General features: G+C 40.6%; 1 protein-coding gene across 8 annotated transcripts in view; it reads right to left on the bottom strand.

Annotated features, from left to right (window-relative positions):
- Window positions 1-4,830: 4,830 nt before the first annotated feature.
- Window positions 4,831-18,859, bottom strand: part of LOC138020130 (DNA repair-scaffolding protein-like) — a 47,348-nt gene continuing 33,319 nt past the window's right edge. For 6 of the 8 annotated variants that reach the window (XM_068867153.1, XM_068867151.1, XM_068867158.1 and 3 more), the window contains 11 exons: window positions 18,017-18,097; window positions 17,565-17,664; window positions 16,437-16,548; window positions 15,677-15,994; window positions 14,368-14,429; window positions 10,837-10,954; window positions 10,626-10,719; window positions 10,376-10,490; window positions 9,680-9,736; window positions 9,113-9,269; window positions 4,831-5,934 (listed from right to left, as the gene is read on the bottom strand). In XM_068867153.1, the coding sequence (XP_068723254.1) occupies window positions 9,144-9,269; window positions 9,680-9,736; window positions 10,376-10,490; window positions 10,626-10,719; window positions 10,837-10,954; window positions 14,368-14,429; window positions 15,677-15,994; window positions 16,437-16,548; window positions 17,565-17,664; window positions 18,017-18,097 (1,183 nt within the window). In that variant the 3' untranslated portion in view covers window positions 4,831-5,934; window positions 9,113-9,143. Of the gene's footprint in view, window positions 6,989-9,112; window positions 9,270-9,679; window positions 9,737-10,375; window positions 10,491-10,625; window positions 10,720-10,836; window positions 10,955-14,367; window positions 14,430-15,676; window positions 15,995-16,436; window positions 16,549-17,564; window positions 17,665-18,016; window positions 18,098-18,859 lie in introns of all 8 variants that reach the window. The other 2 variants (XM_068867152.1, XM_068867157.1) reach the window with 2 other exon arrangements.

The raw sequence follows: 18,859 nt of genomic DNA, 5'->3' as shown, positions 1-18,859 counted from the left end.
TGAGTTTATTCGTTTTCCTCACATCACGACCCCTATGTGGAAGCCTTTGATTGAAAATAAAGAACTCTAGGAAAAAAAAGAAGTAAATTCAAAGAGTAAACAGCAAAACACATCTTTTTTACTTGGAAAGGAACAGTCCAGGGTAATAAGGAATATGATGCATTTTGCTGTTCCCCTGTGCAATATTTTCCTTGGGGTCTTCGTTTTCCACGAACTTGACATACTCTTCTACGCCAAGTGAGGGCGAGCGTGAGAATGAAGAGCTTTTACTGGTATTGCATCGGAGGGGAGTGAAACACGAAACTTTATTTTTTTGAAACCAGTTGATTAAAGTGCCTATCACTTAAATTCACTATTCCCCTTTTATTTATACTCCGAAATCGTCCCAAATACATTGTGGTGTTTTTAGATCATTTTTTATTGGCTTTGAAAGGCGGGAAAAGTGGTCATACTTTGATCCACAACCGAGGAATGAAGGGGAATAGGTTCGATACCTGGTTGACATCAACTCGGTATCGAACAATTTCCCTTCATTGCTCGGTTATGGATCAGAGTACGACCACTTTTCCCGTCTTTCAAAGCAAATAAAAAAATGAAATTTCAATCAAAAGGTTCTTAAGACAACAAGGTGTATTGGGGACGATTTCGGAGAATGAATAAAGCGGAAAGTGCATCAAACGAGGGCCTTATGACGTCATACTTTTATTTTTAGAAATATGCAAAGTTTCAAATCTTTGTGTAAATCCATGTAACAGATTTTGTGTAAGACTGTTTTCATACTGTTCCGTTAAAAATTTGTGATAAGCAGTTAGCGAGTTTTTAAGCATTTTCCGTTGTGGTCACGTGACTTACCAATTAAGAAAACGAGGACGTTCTTCGTGTTTCCATAGCCTTATCTAAACATGAGGGGGAGTTGGAGAATTCGAGACAGTTACGCAAACCCGAGACGTACGCAGTCGAGGGTTTGCATAATTGTCTCGAATTCTCCTAAATCTCCTCGTGTTAAGACGGAGCTATGGAAACACGGAAAAAAGTTCATATTACCTACCAGCCAATCAAAACGCGCGTCTGACAACACAACCAATCAAAATTCGCGTGATGTCACAGCCGTGTGTCCATACTCTTATTTAAACACAGCTATTGACCAATGAGAGTGCGCGTACTGTCCTAATTATTTTATAAATATGGTTGTGAAACGAGCCAGACAAATAAAAAAATAAATAGAACACACTTGTCAAAAAAATGGTAACTGTAGAGTTAACGGGACTCGAGAAATGATTATTTGAAGGGGTCCATGATCTTCGTAAAACTTTTTGAGTTGAAGCAGGAAAAAGGGCTCAAAATGTTCGTTTCCTTTCCTAGAATTTTGCTGTTTCCCTTGTTGACGTGGACTGGTATGGTAATTAAATGGAGACCAAGAATTGTAATAAAACTGCAAAACATCAGCAAAACCACAGGAAATTTTACGGGAAATATTGACATGCCACTGATCTTGTGCAAATCTAATTATTTACATAGCACTGGTCACGTGACTTATGCCAAGAGAACAAATTCCAAAGAAGTTGGCAGATCTAAAGATGTCAATACAACTCAACAAATCATTCAGGTAACAGTTCTTTAATGGTGGTCTGTCATACATGGCACGTGGGAAGTGTTACATGAGCTTGCATGTGTTGTATTACACTCTAAAGTCTAAGAAAGGATTCCCAAACGAACATATTGAGCCCTGTTTCCTGCTTCTACTAAAAAGGTTTTAAGAAAATCATTTTTAAGCGTCTTACAGCACATTGCCACTAGGCTACCCTTCTAACCACCGTAAGAAAGCTTGTTTATTAAGTGCTTTAATAAACTTCACCAGAAGCTCATCAAGGGGAACTTCTAATCCCGTATACTTGGCCGAAAGGGGTCAACCTCTCGCTAGAAGACTTATTTATAGAACGACGCCCTTGAAAAATCAGGCTCTTGTAAAAGCCAATCTCCCCAGGGAGATTCAGCTCGTTCATTGCTGTAAAAGCCAATCAAAACAGAGCTATCTCAGCGTCAAGGGAATTATCATACCCGTTCCTAAAACAAATTTACTCGGGAAAGGGTTGACTCAAGGATTTAGTGGAGATAAAGGCTCCACTTGATGAGCTCCTGACTACACATGATTCGTCGTGCTAACACACTTTCGTCGTTCTTTTTCGACCACCCAAAAAAACCTCACTACAGTGCGCTTTTGCGAAGATGCAAATTTTCAATTTCCGTTTTTTCCCAAGTGATTCCTCTATAAAGGATGGAGGTTCAATGATGGTGTCTGACACATAGCAGGACTCCCATGAACAAACCTGAATTGAAAATGCTTTCGCAGCCAATTACGCAGAATTCTTGAAGCTTGACGATGACTTTTAAGGTGATTCCCTTGTTTTGCACCGCGCATCTCATAACATTGCGACTTCGGGGATGGCGGCGTTTCGCGCCGACCATCTGAAGAGAGGCAACAAAAGCCGCTTTTTCTGTCCAAGAGCTTTTAAGTGCAATCATGATAACTCATCTTTAAGAAGGTGTTGTTCTGTAACTCGTCCCAGTCCTTTCGCGGAAAATGATCATTTTGAAGCCGAAATTGCCCCTTTGCCATCCATTTATCATCGTGTTGCGAAGAAACGAGCATGGTGACCCCCCCCCCCCAATTGTAAATGGTTTTATTTACTCGTAATAGGTACACGGAAAACATATTTTAAGGGGAAAAAAAGTTGGATAATGGAAGTTGTAGTATTAACCTATAAATTACGTGAAACTGCATTCTGGAGCCTGACACTGAGTGCAAGGTGATGGCTGTAGCGGTCCAATTTGCTTACATTTCTTTCCAAGATTGAGCAATTTGCAATCACTTTCTTAAAGATTATAGCCCATACAAACAAGCAGGTTCAAGTTTTCAGTAATATTCAGTAGCTTTTGCTAAATAACAATAATTTTTCCGGTTGATCTACAATGCAGGTCAAAAGTGTTGGGACACTTAGCGAGATACTACTGAAATAATCTCCCCCCAAGCAATGTTGAGATTTGACACTACAACGCAGATTTCAACAAAAATACTGTTTATCTGCATCTTCCAACATTGTTTGGGGGGGAGGGGGGTGGTACACTCCAATTGTGACCCCAAAAAGCCAACTTTACTTGGAATACATGATTATTGGACAGGTGTCCCAACTACTTTTGACCTGCATTGTAGTTTCGAACGCTTCTCGCGAAATTCGTTAAAAAACTCTTAGAATAACGGGGCATACAGCGCGAAAACAAGCAGGGTGACCCCATCTTTTTATTGCATTTTTTTTAATGTCCTGTGTATGAATATCAATTTTGCCAAGTTTGAAAAAAATCAGGATAGTACGTCATTTTCATAGGAATTACCTCAAGTGATACAGTTTGCCAAATAACTCGTCTAGACACAGCGATAGGCAATAAATAGAGATAGTTATGAACAAACATGCACAAGCCACACCCATTTTCTAAAGGACAGCCAAATTATAGTTTCGATTAACTTACTCAAAACTGAGTTGTGAACCGAGGACATGGTCACGGCAAGTCACCATGAAGCGCGATGTCATTGCTTTTTCTCGAGTTTCATAACCAGTTTTGGCCAGGGGAGACTGTCGTGAGCCTTTTGTGACAAGACCTTTTGCTGATGATGAAACAGCTGTCGTGCCAATGAGATGATATGCAAAGGATTTCAAGTTAAGGCCTTGCTTTTAATCAGCTTCAGATAAACTGTACAAATGCGATTGAGCAGAAGAAATAAAGTAGTTACTCCTCACATTCCATTTAGTGCATTACGTGTTGAGCCAGTGATGGCTTGACACAAAATTTAAGTGTCACCTGGAACCGTCAATGCAAACAAATTTATTATACAGATAGGGTTAATGAAATATTGGGAAAAATTCATATCTCCACCGCGCGCGCACTGAGTGGAGATATATGTGAGGATGTGTCGTCATGGTAACTAACCCGATTACCCAATAAAAACCTTGCTTCCCCTTCCTTGTCAGATGCTTTTGTCCTGTAATATGTTTCTCTACTACATTAATATTTTTATAGCTCAATTTGACATTATCATGATTTGTTTTTCACAACTTTCACATCAAGTTTCATGTTGCTCAACTTGCGTGTTTTCGCGGCTGATTACCACTTTTTCGCCATTTCGGATCCATTCGCCATTTTGATCCGGACATTTCATCAGTATCTTTAATAATAAACAGAACATTACATGGCCGCTTGAGGATGCGATTTATTTTATCTTCTCTAGCTGATAGTATCTCGCAATCGTTTGTGCGCTCACTCGTAAGAAATGCTATCAGCGCTCGAAGATTAAATTTGTATCTCCGCGCGGCCATTTAATAGAGAGCTTTAGACGAGAACGACTGCGAGTACGAGATTTTCTCATAGAACAACAGTGAGCGCGCACAAACCAGCGTTATTAGGGAGTTTAAGATCTACGACGCGACGGCAACGAAAACGTCACAAATCATGCATATTTAATGAGCAAAAACAATAGCTTTGCACGCTCTGCACGTGCATTTTTCATTTTTGTACATTTCTGTGACTTTTTCTGCAAATCTACGACGTGAAATTACCAATTCTCAAGTTTTTCAGAGAACATGAACACAAGGCAGCGAATTTGAATTTTCTGTCGTAGCTTCAACACCGCACCTCCTAATTCAGTTCATGAAAAGTTACACTAGTTTTTAGAAGTTGAACGAGCCGACATGATGACGAAAAAGATTAATTGACCTGAAGTTGGAATTTTAAATGACGTTTTCGTTACCGTCGCGTTGCAGATCTTAAACTCCCTATTTTGGCGGGAAAAACGTGATACCGTCGCCATTTTCGCACGAGGTCGACGATGTCGTCGTGTCAAAACAAGTCAACAACACGGTAGCGGTTTTCGCATTTTTTCGATCACTTATCAGCAATAAGAATAACTGAACAACCTACACTGCTAACAAAGAGTAACATTAATCGTCGTGGTTATAAATCTCAGTATTTTCGCCAAAAAAGGGCAGTCAAATCTCGTACTCGTCCTAGAATCTAAAGGTCCTTAATATCCTCTATACGGCGCAGAAAAGACGAAATTTCATGTGTTTGTTCCAAACCAGCCAGTGCCAACGGAAAGACTCCCACCCTATAGGAATGAGTATTTGACGATTCGTGCTCAGCACAGGAAAGGATACGCGCAAGAGGTTTGGTGGTAATTTATTACAAAATATTACTCTGATGTTTGCACGGTTTCTTTTAATAAGGGAATGGCTCAAATGTATCCCACTCCCTCTGGACTAAAGCCTCATACAATTTGCTTTCTCTGTCTCTATAATCGGGCTCAAGATCTTCCAGTTCGTTCGCGTCCGAATCCCGGTGTTTTTCATCGACTAATTTGGCCGATTTTCCTTCGTGCAACCGTTGCCCTAAGTCACTGGATATTCCTTCAAGAAGCTGTGAGCAAACTTCGTAGAGTGTCGTTCTTAGTCGATAAAGCATCCTCGAAGGTGTAGTCGCAACATAGGTCGTCAATTTTTGAACCCGAGAAGCTGATTTCCTGGTGGTGCGATATGAAATGCAGCATAACGTTATGACAGCAACTATCGGCAACGAAAAAATAAATATGAACGCAGATAAAACTGAAAAAAAGATCACGGAGATGCCACCAAGGACTGTTAAGATGAAAAGAACGACGATAAAAGCTGGCGTCATAAGAAGAAATGCAAATACGAGAGGTGTTAGCACAGGAGTGGCAATGATTCCAAACAATATAAAAAGGACAGGGTGCTTTTGAGCATATTGCGCAATCCAAATTAACTTCCTTGTTGCATCGTGCTGAAGACATTTCACTGTTTGTCTAAGGAAGCGTCTTGTCTCTCTGACAGCGCGAGTCGGATTCGTCATGATGGCTACAGGCACAATCTAAATGAACAAAAAGATAAAGTTACTTCAATTTCGGTAGAAAAGCAGTCCTGTCCTGCTTCCACTCTACCTTCCAACTGCTCTTAACGGTTCCAGTTCGTTCCATTGAAAATAATCTTCGACAAAAACAACATGTTTCTATTTGAAGTTACTGCTCATGGCAGCAGATTATTGCGTAAGATAAATTGAATAATTAACATGTCAGAGAGGACGCCGCTTTCCAAATATGGATCTCACCACTGGAAAAGAAACTTGGAGAAAAAAGTTTGCTAAATCTATTTAATACCACGCGCGCATGGACTTGTCTGGAACTCGGTATCACTGACGATCTAACTATCCGTCAAGCCGCTAAACTCTAGAAAAATCCATGATCTCACATTGCCGAGGAAAAACTTCGCGCGAGGTAGCGCGCGCGACACTGATATTCACTCTTTTTTCTTTGTAAGAAGCTTTGTTATAAGAACGCTAACGCGGAAACAAGCTAAGAACATACCTCGACTGAGCGTCAGTTAAGAACGTCTTTTATGAGAAGCATAAATAAAGGTAAAAGGAACGTATAATTGTGGTCTAACGGGCAAAATCAACTCAAAAACTTAGTGACGCAGCGGCCGCGGGAGGGGGAGAGGCTGGGGGGGGGGGGGGATAGCTCCCCCCACCCCCACTTTTTTCCAACGGGGTTGTTTTCTTCTAAACCTCTCACTCCTCCCCTCACATATCCGTGATCCATACCAAAACCTAGCCCCCCACTTTCAAACGTACTCAGCGGCCCCTGTGACATCTTCTAACATTACCAATGTGGTTTTCCTTTTGCATGATGCACTGAAGAACATCTGAGTTTGTAGTCGAACTTGGTATTCTTGGATTTCACATGACGTGACGGCCGCCATGTTGGTGTCCCCAAACAATAAAATGGCGGCCATGTTGGTGTCCCGATCCAATCCTCCGGGAATTGAAAGCTATTGTTCTGCTAACGTCTTCTTTTGTCTTCGTTGAAAAACATGGCTGTTGATCAAGTGAGTGAAACCCAAGAATACCACACAACTTTAAAGTGCCCCTGTGATAAAAAAAAATCACTTCCTTTTTTTCCTCGGATTTTGAAAGTGCGTTTGCTTAACACCTGACTGGCAAAAACTTTGAGCTTTGATTTTTGATTTCTATTTACTTTGAGTGTAAGTTTTACATTTCACGGTCCGCCATTACTCACGTTCAAAACTGACCTATTGGACCCCAGAAAGTTGGATCCAGGGAAAAGTTACATCAAAGGCTCCCCAGCTTAAAAATTTCAGCGTGTGAATGCAGCTTATTATATATGCAAAACGCGAGTTTAAAAGTCTTAGGCACCGTTTACACGAACGCAGTTTCATTTGTGACCGCATCGATTTCGCTGCGGTTACACTTTCCATTTACACGACACCGATCGAGACTGTTATCAAAAACGTGTCGATTTGGAACCGCTGCCATAAGTGGAGCGTTTTCAAAACGATGCGGTTTTATCTGTCGTGTAAACAGCGAAACCGTATCGATTTGAATACGGTTACTATTTTGGTGCGAAATTTGCATTATTCAGTTGAAAGTAGTGAATTTTGCACGTAGTGCAGCGCTCCTTTATACCATTACGACTTGGATTTTCTGGTGAAAACGGATCCGTGTAAACATTTCGAAACCGCATCGATTTTGACGCGGTTCGAGATCATGAAACCGTGTCGATGTGAAACCGTGTTCGTGTAAACGCTGCCTTAAAGTCCAAAAGTTCTGTGCTGCATATTAATTCTGCGGCGTACACACGCATTGCATTCTTAAACTAGTGAGTCTTTGACGTCATTTTTTCCTCTCAAGAACTTAAAGTTAGTAATGGTGGACCATTAAATAGGAAAATTCCAGTTAAAATAAACAGATGTCTCTTTGAAAGCAACGCTTAAAACTTTGGTCGCTTAGTGTTTAGTTAACATAGTATCGAAATCCAAAGAAAAATAATTATAAGAATTGAAAGTTTGGTCACAAGGGCACTTTACTACCATTTGCGTCCATCCTGGAAGCGTGACGAATTTTGCGCGAAGTTTTGCTTTTCAAACGTTAACGGTTTGTCCAGTTATGTATCACTTTTGACCAATGAAACGTTGGCGGTTATGATGTGAAATTGACAACATTTTTGACGGCATACCGGCATGTTTTGTTCACGTGCTCTCAAAGTATTCAGGTTTTTCATGACCGCCCTATAACGTCTCAGCTGGTTTTGCACTGGAGACAAAACAATTCAAAATCAACAAGTGTCAACAAGTTTGGAATGAGGTAAATTACCGTCCACGAGTCGCTTGAAATCAAGATTTTAAATGCTCCTTGAAACACGGAAGAGCGTGTGTGCGCAGAATTCCCAATACGCAGAAATATTTCCTCCTCGATCTTTCTAGTTTCACTTCGGTTTCACGCATTTTTTTTCTCGTAGTTGCTGAATCACGTACATTGTATCTCTTCTTGGTAAAGTATACCAAATTCCATGTTTCGTGTCTTTGGAAACTCACGGGAGATAGATGTTTATAACTCTCCTAGCTTCCTAGGCAGATTCACAAATATCTCCGCTCTCACGGAAAGCCTGAAAACTTAAAGAGCACGTGAACGGTATGCCGTCAAAAACGTGGTCAATTTCACAACATAACCGCCAACGTTTTGATCGGTCAAAAGTGACACACTTGACCGGACAAACCGTTAACGTTTGAAAAGTAAAACTTCGCGCAAACTTCGTCACGCTTCAAGGATGGACGCAAATGGTAGTAAGAACATCTCAAGAACGTTTTCGGGCTCAAATCGCACGTTCAGTTTCAACCCCAAAATTAGGCGTTTTTATAAATAAAGGAGTATATAAATCCGCTCTACCACTGCTTGAGCTTCCGTAAGGCTATACGACGACTTCGCCGGTGCCGCCGTGGTAATTCGCAAACTCCATGCGTTAATGAAGGTCAATAAAAGTACTCTTATTTCTTTACGTCAATTAGCCCAAACAGGAGTCCGTTTCGCTCTAAAATGAAGCTCGTAGGTCTATTAAATTGATAAATAACTCTACATTCATTTCAAGGAAGACTTTACTGAGAGACCTGCCAGTGTCTGTAAATCAGTTGTTTTGTTTATTTCACACGATATGAGAGTCATGAATTGAATAACATTTTCCAAAACTGCATCTTACGCAAGGTTCAAATCCAAGAATGATCCCTCTCTTAGGACATCACAATCTCTTCCAAACAGACACTAGTGGAGGCTCCGTCAGGCTGGTCTGTACGCTCTGTTATGTAACAGATCATGTCATTCAGCTGTTTGCCCAACACAGCTTCGATGTCATACCCCTGTGCAAATGAAATCCAACATGCATTTCAGAGGCAGGATAAGACAAAGAAAATCAATGTATGTCTATGATTGTTTGCTTGCCAGAAACGGAGGAGGCGCTTCTCTGTTTAGAGGCCGGCTGGTAACATTGAATAGAGACCCACAGACATTCCAGGCACCAATCTCCCAGAGTTTAACTAAATACACGCACGTATCCGTGCTTGAAAAAAAAGCCAATCTTGTCTCGAAATTTTGAAGTTCGTGACTTAAGTCAGTAATATTCTGTTTTCATCAGGGAATTTCAAAAACAAGTTCAAGTTCGGTGGTTACTGAACTGAATTGGTGCTTGTTTACAGCGGAAACGGCAAATGTGGTGACATCAGGCCTGCGCATTTCGTTGCTATTTGAAAAGATTAGCGTATTTTCCTACCTGGTCACTGTCTTGATAACACACGGGCAATAGTTTGTCAATGGTATTTTGATGAAGCTGCAAATGGCGGAGAACGATTTAAATTGTCACTGGCATAACTGTCACGAGACCTCATACGCTACAGTTAAAGTTTCTAGTCTAAAGGCATTGTTACAATTTGCAGCTTTTCGTGAAACTTGTCTTGGAACGCCATGACGAGACAAGTTGCACGAGACATTGCGCAGTGTAGCATACCTTGCAACGGCCAAAAACATTGCGAGACAAGTTGCAGTGAATTTTTGAATCATTGCGTAGTGTTGAAAACTTTATAATGACCTTTTTACTTGAAAAACGTACGCTTTGCGTAGGAAATATATGTTTTTCACCGGCCGCGTGTCCAAAATTCAGTACTGACGCAATGTTTTCGCGTAATAAAAAAAACAGAGAAAAACTTTTGGAATTTTCGGTGAAGCAAAGTCGATTAATCTTCGTCCCGATTATTAAGAGGGCAACTTGTTTCGTAATGTGATAACTTCTGTGTCAAAAAAAAAACTGTGAGACAAGTTGCAAGAAAAATTACACAGTGTAACAGCACCTTGAGAATAAATGAATTTTCCAACCAATTTCATATCAAAACCAAATTTTCTAAGATGATCAAGAAGCGCCGAACAAGCAACAATGATGCCACAGTCACTAGCTTGTACAAGGAATACTTACCGTTACTTTGATGCTGGCTTGAGGGAAATGCTTGACTTCCAAAAACACCGCAAGATGAGTTTTAGTTTTAGGCGAGTTCACAGCCACATTACACAATGGACAGAAAAAATGTGGACTACAAAACACACAAAACAAGAGTCGTCAGTTTGGCTTCCTGAAGCCTGCACAATATTGAGGCGAGGAAGGAATAGGGCCATTGTGCGCGAGGATTGAACGAGAAGTGCATGCATGGCTTTGTAAAATGCAATACCTTCTTCCTTGTTGACTAGTGATATCGGCATTTCCACATTTGTCACAAACCAACCAGCAACACGCACTTCCTTCATCCACTCCGATGACTAAGCCTGAAAATAACGTTTATGAATTCAAACCGCGTCAAATGCTTGGATTATTATAATTTAAAAAATCACCTGACTAACGCACAACAACGTTCAAATAGCGGTCCATCGGATTTGATGTACCTTCAACTTGACAAATGTACCCTAGACGACAAGATTTTAAGGACAGACTTTGGAAAGGAGCTGGTCTCAGGCCTAAAAGATTCTCCATTGAGTCTTGTGAAGTATGTTCCACATGAAGCTGAAAAAGGAAAAACGTAAGTTTAAAACTACATCAAACATAGAATAAAGGACATGCACATGGGCACTGCAACCTCAAAAAGGATTAAACTCTCACAAAACCGTTGCCTGAAGCAATAGGGAGTTTAAGGTCTCGTCATAGGTTCGATAATATATTTCTGAAAATCGTTTTTTTAAACAAAGATTTAAGTCCAACCAATTTTGTAAAACCCCCGAAAAAGCACCTTTTTTACAGTGTCGCGGCAAAATCGTGAGTTGACCATGAAAATTTAGTAGCTTCGCTGCTTTGTCGGCCTTAGAATATTGCCTAAGACTCGCCCTTTTACGGAGCTACAACTCAAAAAGTTTTTGTCCGATTTAGCTCAGATTTTCAGGACTATTTCAATGAAGTTCAATGTACAAAACGGTTACAGTGTCAGCGTTTTTCAATTTTTAGACGTGTTTGGATTTTATGCCATACTTTGTCCAAATTCCCGGTCAAAAACATAATTTTCAACCTTGATAGAAAATAAAAAAACGCAAAACGCAAAATATAAAAAAATCACCAACACAGTTTAGCTGAAAATTGCTCAAGAAAATTTCAGAAAAATTAAAGATCCCTTAAAGCTTAAGCCACTAGAATAGGACTACCTGTTTTAGTTTTCAGAACTTAACATAGAAAAAAATAAGGTTTAAACAAAAGAATACTCTTTGCGTTTCAAAACTACATTTAAGGAGCATTAAAATGATGTTTCATTCTCATAGCATAAATACTGGGGAAGTAGGAACGTTTTAGAAAACTGACACCTCGAACCTATGGGGAGAACTTAAGGTGGCTTACTAGTTTTCCGAAAAAAAAGATCACGATTTGGAAATCTGTGAAATTAAGGACGGCGCCTTCTATTGTTATTGCGCATACGTTCTGCGATACTCGGATTTCCTATGGGTGGTGCTTATTAATACACGGATATTTTTGCGCGGCTTAAAACTATCCGGAAATAGTAGATCTTAGTAAATACTCTTGGTATCCAAAGAGAAATATGGGGCTAACCATGCATTTTTGAGACATAATTCAGCTTCGATTTGAGAAAGAACGCCATACATTGCTTTGTATTTTAAAGCTTTTTACAAATATTATTCATCAATTATCTTTGAAAAATGCGTGGTTACTCCTAATTTTCCTTTTGGATTTCCATAACACTTGTTAAGATCTACATTTTCTGCATAATCATAAACCGGGCCAAAAATACCTTTGAATTAATAGGCACCGTCCTTAAAGCAACAGGATGTCTCTCCTGAAGTGGTAGTCACTGTAATTGATCAGGAGAAAATGCGAAATATAGTGACTAGCCGTACGACCAGGGTTAAAATCTTGGGAATTAGTCAACAATATTACGACGAAACCGTCAACATTTTTTTAAAAAGATCTATCGGACAGTTTTTCAGTTATTATCAACGAAAACGACGTTTTCGCCACGTTACGGTTAAAACGAAAAACTTGTCTGACAGAGTCACAGATTTCACTGTTTATTTCTATACATGATTAATTTTTAGGAACATCCTGAAACTTTAAGGTGGGGTCGTTCGGCTAGTTTATGAGAAAAAGGGCTTTGAAATGTTTACTTTCCAGTCCCCCCTCCAGGAGCTCGGTAACCGAGGCTATATTTAGCATTTTCTCCAGGAGCTCGGCCACTATATTTAGCATTTTCCCCTGGATTGCATTTCCAGTCGAACCTCCCGTTAGCGGACACCCTCGGGACCAAGGGTAAGTATCCGACTACGGGAGGTGTCCGCTTATGGCAGATTGAAAAAAAAAGTGCATCCTTCAAAGACCTCCCTTTTGCGTGCGTCTAACTCAGCAACGGTTCTTATTACGGGTAGCGAATAAACTGTGAGAGAAGGCTTTTGTTGTTGTGATGTTTCCACGCACTCTTTCGCACTGGAACAAGTCGAAGTACCAGCACTTGAACCAAACCAATAAGACGATAATGTAGCCTTCGAATTCCCTTCATGTCGACTGTTTTGCTTGTGCTTTTCGCCTTTTTCATGCGATTTCAGCGCGCTTTCTCCCATACTTGAAATGCCAATTAACCTATTTGCACCGTGCTCTGAAAGAACTAACCCAGCCTTTGTATTGAGGGTCAAAGTTCCCATTTCTGATTGTATATACAACGACCTTTCCGCCCTTTTGATTGCGTCGCCAGCGTCATCATTATGAAGTTGGAGCGGGGTACGCTAATTTCAATAACACAGAGCCCAAGAAGGGTCGGTTCCTAAGCTACGTCAAATAACGAAAACTGTCATATGCTAGCATGAAAACTAAACAGAAAACACTGGCATAATAACAAAGAATTTGTGTACAGCTGCGCTTTCAAACTTTCTTGTTTGCAAAACAATGCTTTTTAACAGAGGTTACTTTATTCAAGGAGCTTTCACAAATACTCAAGGACTACCGCGGAAAAATCAAGGACTTTTCAAGGATATACAAAAATTTTTGCAATTTCAAGGACTTTTCAAGGATATGATGTTTTTTCAATGACTATTCAAGGCCCGTGCGAACCATGGTATTTGTTAGGCAAAATTACATTTTACATCAATTGCAGTGACTAACACGTCAGAAGAGATACCCTGTTGCTTTAATTTCACAGATTTCAAAATCTTGATATTTTTCTTCGGAAAACTGTAGTAAGCCAACTGAAGCAACGACGAAAGCTACGGCAAAAAGAGCGGCAAAAAACAAGAATATTAATGGTTAAAAAGGGAAAAATAATTGTCTTGCACGTGTGGCACGCATTTCAGTGCTTTTGCCTTGCCATACACCACAAAACATCAACGTGAAATAACAAAATTTTACGTTTTGACAACAAGTCGAGCCTGCAATAATGAACCATTCATTATCTACCGTTTGTACCCAACCAGTCACAGGATAGCTGGCGCGCATTGTCCAACGTGACCAAGGCGAAACAACGGCGCCAAGCTATTATTTGGAGGGAAGTTCTCGTTGATGTTGCCGTTCAGTGTCCTTGCATTACCTCCTTAATCTTTCTGTACGGGTAACACAACTGTACGTATTTTGTAGATAGTTTGAAATGATGGATCACATCATGACAATACGAGATCCCACAAACAAAGGCAAGGGACCAACCATTGTTGGTTGATGACACTCAGTAACTAGCCTGCGTAGCTGGCGGTTCATTTCGGCGCGCGAGAAGGCTGGGGTGGGGAAAGCCTTTGTTCCTACGCCCAGACTTCTCGCGGTTTCGTCGCTCGAGATCTCTCGCGTTCCGCAACAACAGAACCGCCAGCTAACCAGGCTACTCAGTGACATTTCTCCAATCTGACCGGAAGTCATCTTCAAAGCCATCGACTACAAGGGGTAACCACTTCTCAACGGAACAACAGTACGAAATAGAATAATACAGTGCACGCACTTACCGTGGTTTTTGATACAGCTTTCGTTATTACAGAGTAAGTGTCAGCTACTAGCTTCCGGTTTCCTGCAAAACAGTACCGATTCTCGGTGATCATAAGGCAGATAAGGCATTCTATTCATGACTTTAACTACCCTTGACAATGCCAGACGGAGGAACATGTCTTAGCAACTCTTTTTATTTAAAAGCCACGTGTTACGTTGGCGTACTTTGATTACAACTACCACAAATCACTCTCATTTTACGACCCCAGGGTTGCTTTGAATGACATTGGCGCTAATTAGCAAGGAAAAGCAGAAACTGAAAAGTTTTCTTTAAATTGTAGTGAAATGAAGCCATTTTGAAAAGGTCTTACTGAAGGGTCGATATCATCAACGACACTGATAAATTCCTGAATGGGAGTGCAGTGCTAGCGTAGTGGTGAGAGCACTCACCTCTCACCAGTATGGCTCGGGTTCGACTCCCAGACTCGGCGTCATATGTGGGTTGAGTTTGTTGGTTCTCCACTCTGCTCCGAGAGGTTTTTCACAGGGTAATCCGGTTTTCCCCTCTCCTCAAATTGCAAAAACCAACATTTGATGCGATCTGCGTTAATTTGTTGATTTCAGTTTACAATGCCCCCAATTAGTGCTCCAGCACTAGCACACTAGAAAGTTCCTTTTACAGAAACGGAGGTGCAGAGGACAGCAAAGCAAACGACAAGAGAAAAAGTTCATCAGACTACTATCGTTGTCTCTGACCCTTGCTAAAGCCGGGTCTCAAGGCCTTTCAAAGTACGCCTGCAATTTTGTCTGTTTACTTACACTATTGAGTAAGGGCGTGTACCTACAATAATAAATACCTTTCAGAGATTTTTTAAACGATCGTGAAAGTGCATGGCTATACAGACAAACAAATTTGTCAGTTTATTATTACAACTTTGAGACTGAAAAGACCACAACGAGATAGCCATTGTCTACACGATCTCCTACCGAGTACGTGATCTTGTCGATCATGGCGTCAACGTGGCCATGCCCATATACGTCCACGAATCAACACTGAACGCTTTAGCTGTTTTGTACATAAATGCCTTTTAAACTAAATTTAATCCTCTTAATCTTATATAAATTTACTCGTTTTATTCTTACTCCTTGTTTTATCTAAGTGGTTGCATAGTAAACTTGTACGTTTGTCTGCAGGTATTTATGTTTTTCAATAGAGATGTATTCATTCTTTCATTGCAACAAGGGGAGTAATCAATAACGCGCCGAAAACAAACTCTAGAGAAAATAATCCATTGCCTCACGGCTTCTACTCATCTACAGCAAGCGTACCTTTCAACAGTAGGTTTCTAGCCAACAAAATCGTTCCAAAGTTTTCAGAGGATCGTCTCATTTCTTCAGGCAAAACATGAGAACTTTTCCCAATGATTCGCACGTATCCAAACTGGTCACTATCTTTCCTTTCCTTTAGCGCATTCACCAGTGATGAATCAGTAACAAACAGTTCAAATGAGGGGGGAGGTTTTTCCACAAGGTCCACTCGACCAACACGGCAATAAATTATCTTGCATAAAGAGTTAAAGCGCTGAAAGCACTCGATCTTCTCGTCAAGCACATCAAGCAATGGTGTGCAAGGCTTAGGAAACCACCCTGTTAAAGGGAAAGTGAAAAAAGACCTTTCCTTATAGTAAGTATCTACAAACTGAGTAATGTTCTCTAATAAGCCATCTTCCTCAACTTAGTCCCTCTTCATTTCATAATTTCATGCTATCGTTCTAGAGCCATGTACACTTAAGAGCTGGATTGATAGAATGCTTCTCACCTTTCTTCAACGTCCTGGGGTCGATTCCCAGAAGAAAGGCACATGGGGGTTTCGTTTTTTGATTCTGTAATCTACTGCGAAAGGTTTAAAAACCTTTCGGAGTAGAATTATTTTCCCTTTGGGTATAGAGCTTTCTTTATGCCCTAAAACACCCAAAGCACTTGCACGCAGACCCAGCCGGCAAAATAGGTTATAGGTTGATTCTTGCGTCAGTTTTGATCACGTAAAAGTAAGGTTTGGAGCTCGAGTGTCATCTCTCAGCATCAGTACCTGCATTATAAAAGTCACTATTGCGGCAGACTGTTGCCTGACTTGATTCCTCTACCGAAAGAACATAGCACAAGTTTGGAGAACAGCTGGAATTAGCAACTTGACTTCCACTCTGAAATTTAAGAACACGTAACAGTAAACTTCATGGTAATGTTATGCAACTATCAGTTTTCTAACCAGGATGTGGGGGAGGTAGAGGGGGTAGCTTACTGGTTATATTCAAGAGAAATTCATGATTCAGGGCTCGAAATTAACAAAAAAAACCAGTGGCAATTTCGCAAATTTTAGTCGCAAAAATCGCCGCGCGGCATTGTGTTGTCAGCATTTTTGGAAAAAAATATGAGCCCGCAATACATGTGTGTAAAGAAACCGCTGAAAATGGCGAATGATCGAAGGAATGCAGCTGTGCACGTAACATCGCAGCTAAATTACTCTACAATTACGCTATCTTCAGAGAAAATTCACAGCGAGAAACAAAATAATTTTGTCATTTATTTATTATAGCAAACGTAGCGGCAAAGTGGCAACTTCTAACCCTTTTATTTCGAAAGAGCGAAGGTGAAAACTAGTCGCAAAAGGAAACATTCAGCCGCAAATGCGACTGTATTGGTCGCAATTTCGAGTCCTGCTGAGTGACATCCCACCCAAAAGCAAGAACCTGGTCGCTTAGGGTGCGTTTGACTGACCCTATTCCGGAATAAGAATACGCGGAGTGATGATTTAAAACGGTATGTCTGGAGTTTTGAAGCAACAAGAATAATAAATATATGTTTAAAATAGCACTTTAGCAAGTGTTTGAAAATTTTAATGTGAATCTCCGTAAAAGCGAAGGATTTCTAACTTCTATCCCAAGTATTCCTATTCCGGAATTGGAATCGAACGCTCCCTTAGTCTTTGTTAAACCCAAGGAAGGTAACAAGTACCGCAACTCACAACACGGACCGAAAAAATGGATAGTTTAATAGGCCAATCACAGGGAGTAGTACGCATGCCTCCCATGAGATGTTTTTTCTCCTCTCCCCTCCTCGCCCCGAAAAAAAGAGCTAGGTATACTGTATGAGTACTGTTCATCTCGCCCTAAGCCACTGCATTGAGCGGCGGCACGTTAAACAAGTACTCTTTCTTTACCTCTTGTGCAAGAGTTTCATTGCATGTTCCACTCAGACTATTGGTTGTATGATTACTGGACGGCCATAATGATTGGATAACGCTGAAAAGCCCTGATGACCTAGGGAAGAAAATCTCTCACATTACTCGTCCGGCTGCGTTCGGGTGATCCCACTTTTATTGAGTCATGGTATAAATCTAAATGAATTTCAGGTATTCTCAACAAAGCAGTACTTTCTCTTCAGTCGTTTTAAGATCCCGAATTAAGTGTTGGAATCCACGAGTGTGATCCCCAACAAACTAAAACAACCGTCGGCTGCTGACGTAGTTTTAGTGATTCCATAATCTCAAGTTCTGGACCACATTCAAATATAAATGTTTTGATACCTTGTCTCAATTTGAAGACAGCAGTGACTGAGGAACATATTACAACACAGAATTGCCTGTTAAAGGGCAAATAATCTGCAACTTACCAAACGCCGCTAAACCTTTGCAGCACTTTGACGTTGGAGAAAGTAAACACTTTTCCTTCTCCTTTCTCGATACAAAAACGCCTGAATACGGAACAAAAATAGTTTTAATCTGTAACGGTTCTACTAGGACTAGACTACTTTAAATGAAACAAAAAGTCCTTAGTGGATTCTTGACTACATCCCAGTTGATCCTATTTAAGGCCTAAATTTTGAAAAATTCATAGGAATAAACCTCGTGCTATTTGAATATTTAGACGTTAATATGAACTTTAAAACTAGAAATAATATTACAGCCAGTTGCTAAGAGCCAACAGTTTGTCGTAAAGGTAAAGGGTTGTACTAATTTCCGAGCGCAACATGGCATGAATGACTGGGAATATGGGAATGATCTTGCGAACTTGGTAAAGGTAAAGTCTGCTTACGAGCCAAGTGGCCCATTCAACAGGAGCTTATCCCCGTTTCTGTAGCATGAAGCGACTAGGAGTATTTCTACTCTTCCCTGGATGGGATGCCAGATAATCGCAAGGTTACCCCCGGTATTAAATTCACCGGTACCCATTTATGCACCTGGGTGGAGAGAGGCACCGTGAGAGTAAAGTGTCTTGCCTAAGAACATAACACAATGTAACCGGCCAGGGCCCGAAACCGGACCAATCGATCCGGAGTCAAGCGCACTAACCATGAGGCCAGCGCGCCTCCCAAACTTGGCACCTGCACAAACGTAATATGTCAACGGTTTTGATTTATGAAACATTCGGTTTACTGCGGTTGTCCTAAAAAATGGAGGACGATTGAGCAATAATTTCCTCTGGACCACTTCCTTTAACAGTAATGTATATATTG

This window comes from Montipora capricornis, chromosome 10 (assembly GCF_036669925.1).
Source record: "Montipora capricornis isolate CH-2021 chromosome 10, ASM3666992v2, whole genome shotgun sequence".
Taxonomy (NCBI): Eukaryota; Metazoa; Cnidaria; class Anthozoa; order Scleractinia; family Acroporidae; genus Montipora; species Montipora capricornis.
Note: the sequence above shows the minus strand (reverse complement) of the source record. Positions and strands in the feature narration are given on the sequence as shown.